This window comes from Falco peregrinus, chromosome 6, assembly GCF_023634155.1.
Source record: "Falco peregrinus isolate bFalPer1 chromosome 6, bFalPer1.pri, whole genome shotgun sequence".
NCBI classification, from domain to species: Eukaryota; Metazoa; Chordata; class Aves; order Falconiformes; family Falconidae; genus Falco; species Falco peregrinus.
Genome location: NC_073726.1, coordinates 22,363,884 through 22,368,786, shown reverse-complemented (window position 1 = coordinate 22,368,786; position 4,903 = coordinate 22,363,884). Strand labels below are relative to the sequence as shown.

The 4,903-nt window shown below is 51.1% G+C and overlaps 1 protein-coding gene across 3 annotated transcripts in view; it reads right to left on the bottom strand.

Annotated features, from left to right (window-relative positions):
* Positions 1-1,352: 1,352 nt before the first annotated feature.
* The window catches only part of AHCYL2 (adenosylhomocysteinase like 2), a 109,349-nt gene continuing 105,798 nt past the window's right edge, over positions 1,353-4,903 (bottom strand). For all 3 annotated transcript variants that reach the window (XM_055807825.1, XM_013297588.3, XM_027783688.2), the window contains exon 17: positions 1,353-4,054. In XM_055807825.1, coding sequence (XP_055663800.1) covers positions 4,048-4,054 — 7 coding nt within the window. In that variant the 3' untranslated portion in view covers positions 1,353-4,047. The remainder of the gene's footprint in view (positions 4,055-4,903) is intronic.

The following is a 4,903-nucleotide window of genomic DNA, read 5'->3' as shown; positions in this document are numbered from 1 at the left end:
CCGTTGCGCCCCTCTGCAGCGCCGCCGAGCACGTGGGGGCCGGGCTCCGCGCCCCGCCCTTGGCCCGCCCCCGCCGCGTCCATTGGGCCGCCGCTCCGCGGGGCGGAGACAGAGGGCACACTCCCGCTTCGCTATTGGGTGGGGGGCGGGGCCAGAGGGGTCGTGGAATGGGGAGGGGGGTCCCCGGGGGGTGGTGGGGACGGGGCGGGTGTCCCGGGATAACGGTGTGTGTGTGGGGGGGTTGCGGTAACCCAGGGGGTGCCGGGGGGCTTGGGAAGTTGCAGGGCTGTGGGAGACCCTCGGGACTGTGGGTGCTGGCAATAGGGGGTGCTGGGGTGGGCACACACAGACGGGGTTTACCTGGAGATGACAGGTTTTGAAGGGCCGTGGGGTGTCCCAGGGGTGATACGGTACCCCTGAGGGGTGCTGGAGGCAAGAAATGCTTGGGAGGGGGCGTTATCGGGTGTCCCTGGGGCTGCTGGCAACAGGGGTGTCCGTGGGAATGCTGTGGAGGACACGGGGTGCCCCTGGGGGCAATGGGCTGGGGGAGCAGGGGGGGAGCTGCTGGCTGCAGGAGGTGCCCTGGGGCTAATGAGGTTGCAGGGAGGGCCGGGTCCTGCTGGCACCCGGGCGGCTGCAGCTGCCCCACTGCAGGCAGGGGCCAAGGGTCCCCAAGGCACCCCCAGCATCCCCCACAGGGTCACCTGCTGGGCTGGGTTGTCCAAGCCCCCCTTACCACAATGTTGATTAAAAGCAACTCCTGGAGGGCTGGAAACCAGGGATGGGAATGCTCCAGACTTCCCTCCCACTCCTGCTCCTCTCCTCCCTCCCTCTCCACCCCATATGGGGGGGACGGTTGCTTTTGAGGGGGTGACCATAGGTATGCAGCCAGGGAGGTGCTTGACAACCCATCTTGGTGCTGCTCGCGTCCCACATCATTCCCCAGCCACTGGAAAAACAAAGTCTTTAGGTCGGTATTTCCCTCCGCCACCCCAGCAGCATTTTCAGGTCCGCGCCAGGGATGTGACAAATCAGGAGCAGAAAAGATAACGGGATTTTTTCCAGCACTGCTCAGTCTGCTTTCCCCAAGGACACATCAGCTGCAAAACAGCCACCCACAGCCCAAACAGCCCTGGCTGCCACAAGGATGTGTGGCCACCGGAGCAGCTCTCCCAACTGGGTTTTACATGGCAGCGATGGGAGCTCAGGGCTATGGCACCACATCGAGCTTGGGGACAACCTCCCCATCCAGTCCCTGGGCATCGCCACCCCTCACCCCCTTGCTGTAACCCTCCAGCCCCAAAAATTCCCCATCTGCTCCTGCCAGACCTGAAAGACACTCTGGAGAAGCTGAATTTTCCAATGTTTTATTTGTGTTTTGAGATTACAGAGTCTTTATTGCTGATCTAATACAATCACTCAGACATTAATATTTAAAACATCCTTTTGAAAATGTTACAATTGCAAAGTTTTTGTTTCCTCACTGCAAGCTGATGACAGATTTTGTCTTATTATTTCTAAAGTTCAGAACATAATTTCCTTATACAATTTTGCTGGTGTTACCTAAATCTCCTTTTTCCTAATTCTTTAAAAATGTGTTACATTAAAAAAAAAACAAAAACAAAAACAACCCATTACACGTCTAATTTAGAGATGATCATAGAGTATGTTTCCAGATTGATTAGGAAAAAGCCAAGCAAGCAAAAAAGCTTACAGAACAAGCAGAATGACATGAAGAAGAGCTTTAAAAATTGAGGTGGGAAAAGCCAGTTGGGGTTTTATTTTGATTTTTTTCTTTTTCTCCTATCTACCTGGAAGATAAAATGGGCTTAAAAATTGTCACGAAGGAATTCACGGATGAGAACAGCACCACTGTATGCTGCACAAATAATGGACGTGAGGGAGGTAAGCGACTGCGTGAGCTGTACCGAAGGGTCATGCGGATGGAGGATTTTCCCGGGGCAGAAGTGGCTGCGGTTGGGACACCTATTTTCCAAAAGCTGGTTTGCTCAACGTGACCCAGCAACCGCATTTCACCTCGACCGAGAGCAGGATTTCACGCTGCGCCTCTGTGGAGAACAGCAGAAATTCTGGGGTTCACTGGCTGATGCAGACCAAAGTAATCCAGTGTGGGGAAAGACCCGAACGTGACATTTCAGATAGCTCAGGGGACTCTTCCCAAAAATCTTAGGATCTGGATAAAACTCATGAGTGAGCAGAGATTATTTCAAGCTTGTGGTTTGTCATCAGTCTATGATGAAGCCTTCTCAAAGCCCTAAGGTCTCCTCAAAGCCTTCTCAAAGCCCTAAGATCTTCTCAAGGTCTTCCTTCTAGGCTTTGAGACATTTCAAAGAGAAACTTGGAATAAGCAAGCATATGAGGACATTTGCTCCAAAGATGAGTGGCTTGTGGTCAGGCTGACTTCAGAGCTCGGCATCAAGAGCCACGAAAAGGAGTTGGCTGCTGAGACCGTAATTCCAGAGTTTTTTCTTTCTTGTGCATGAATTTGCTGCCACAAAATATTTTTTTCATGATGGCAAAGAAGTCCGCAAGGACAAAACAAGAATCTGTAGCTGACGAGAGACTCAGGTACCAAAGCAGTAACCACAGGATACAGGCTTTTGTGCTCACGGGGTCAGGCAATTTTTGGAAGGACCATGTTCTCCATGTGAACCATAGAAATTACTCTGATGAGACGTGGAGACTTGGAAAGTCACCTTGGTAAGCATGCCATGCTGTCCACAGCATTCAGGGGGGGACATCCTGGGCTAAAACAAGTAACTATGGTAAATTTGTTCTTCATTGGCTCTGATGCATCAAGATTTGAGGTGACTGAAGGGTTTTAGTGATGCTGAACTCTTCCCTGCGCACAGCATTGGTGTGGGGATTACTCTGGCATGTCTCATACACTCAAAGGGGATTTCCAGATTTTATAATACAAATATTACTAAAAAATAAACGTCCAAAGATTTCCAATGAGGACTGACATTCAGCTGGGGAAAGACCTCGTGTGGACACGGCTCCTCCCAGCTGGGATGGCTGATGAGCTCTGCTTGGATTTGCAAGAGCTCCCTGAAACATGAGCAGCATTTGTTGGTGAGGTTGCAAGGCTCTTCCACCAGCATGGGCACGCAAGGCTGCCCCATAGCCCCACCAGGAATATGACTTTGGTTGAACCATAGAAGGTTGGCACTCATAATGTAAGCAGCAGGAAAATACTGCGGAGCTGTGATGAAGGGAGTGGCGGTGGGTCCTACCCCACCACCACCACGTCTGCCTCCAAGTGGGCACTGCTCTGCCCTCCCCGCTCCTACCACGTACTAAGGGCTACCCCTGGCTGACGCTAATGACTGGACCCTTCGTTACAGCTTTCAGCAGTGCTAAGGCAAAGTTCACCGACTTGCTGGCAGAACTGTCCCTCAGGCAGTTCAGCAGAGTTACGAGAGGTTTCTCCAGCAATCACCGGCGAGATTTACCGCTTTGCTGCCAAAGCGGCACCTGGCTGGTTGGCAGCACCTGGAGCAAACGAGGTTTTTGGCTGTGTTGTCAAACGGTATGAGAAATGCAAACCCGGCCACCCTCTGGCCGGCTCTCATGGCTGCCAGGATCTGCTCCGCTGGAAGAAGTGCTGGGATGCAAAGGAAACCAAAAGCAACGTGCGACCTCGAAGTTGGATCCCGCGGCTCCTGTTGTGCACATTGGATTAATGGTGATAATGAACTATTCCAAGTACATCACAACAATTCGATTCCACCAGCTTCTTCCTCGCCTCCCCCATCCTCCCAGCCCCCAAAAAACAACCCAAAGAGAAAAATGAAATAAACAGAAATGCACCATCTCCCAGTCCCGCGGCAGTACGAACACCAGTGGCAGAGGCCGCATGTACAGTATTCTAATTTAATAAATAAATAACCTAAACACACTGTCTACTATGTGAGCAAGCCCAGCTCTAACTTAGGAAGCTTGCGCTGTTTCATCCTGTACAGTAGTTGAGAACAGACTTGGGTTCTTGTTCCTCGCGATTCTCCAGGACACAGCAGCAGGAACTTAGTATCTGGGGAAAAGAAGAGAAAAGGAGGTTTTGGTGCGCCACTGGGGAAGAAATTCAAAGCTCCCCCCCATCAACATGGTGTATTTTGGGAGGGGTAGACAACAAGAAAATAAATGATTTTGAAAAGGACTTGGACCGTATCTACTCCCCCACAAATATCACATTATATTTAGCTGCCTGCCCTCGCTGCTTGAATGCTGCCTCTCGCTTTGAGTACAGGAAAGGGAAAGAATTCAGCGGCGCCTGAGTGATTCAGGGTCTGAGTCCCACCAGTTTGTAACATCAGTTCAGAAATGGAAGGGGATGCACTGAAGGTGCAACAGCAATGCCTTAAACACCAAAGCCTGGCTCAAACTGGCTGAATTTATCAGGAAGGCTCCTGTTAGGCTGGGAACTAAAAGCAGATAATGCATATTGCAAATGATATGCTACATGTAGAAAGAGAGAGGTGCTTGTTTTAACGAAGCAAGCTGTTGAGCTGCACGGGATGAAGTCCAATTGCCTGTTATATCCAGAAAAAGAGGGTACATGCACCTGGAGATCTCTCACCTCCCGCCCTATGCGCCTACACATCAAAGTAGGGAGCTTTGGAAAACAAGACTCTTCTCCTGTTCTATTTGGAGGCTTAAATTCCTGCAGGACACTAAACCAAAGCTGTCCAAGTACACCTCCACCCCACAGTGCATGGGGGATGTTTGTCATCATGGCTCTCCTTTGATGCAGGGAATCTGACGTAACCCTCTACTTCTTCTGACTTCTCCACACATGGGACAAACCACACACCCCCACAAGGTCAGGACTACAGCCAGACACCAAAACCAGGCAAAGAAAATTAATCTGGAGGGAATTCCT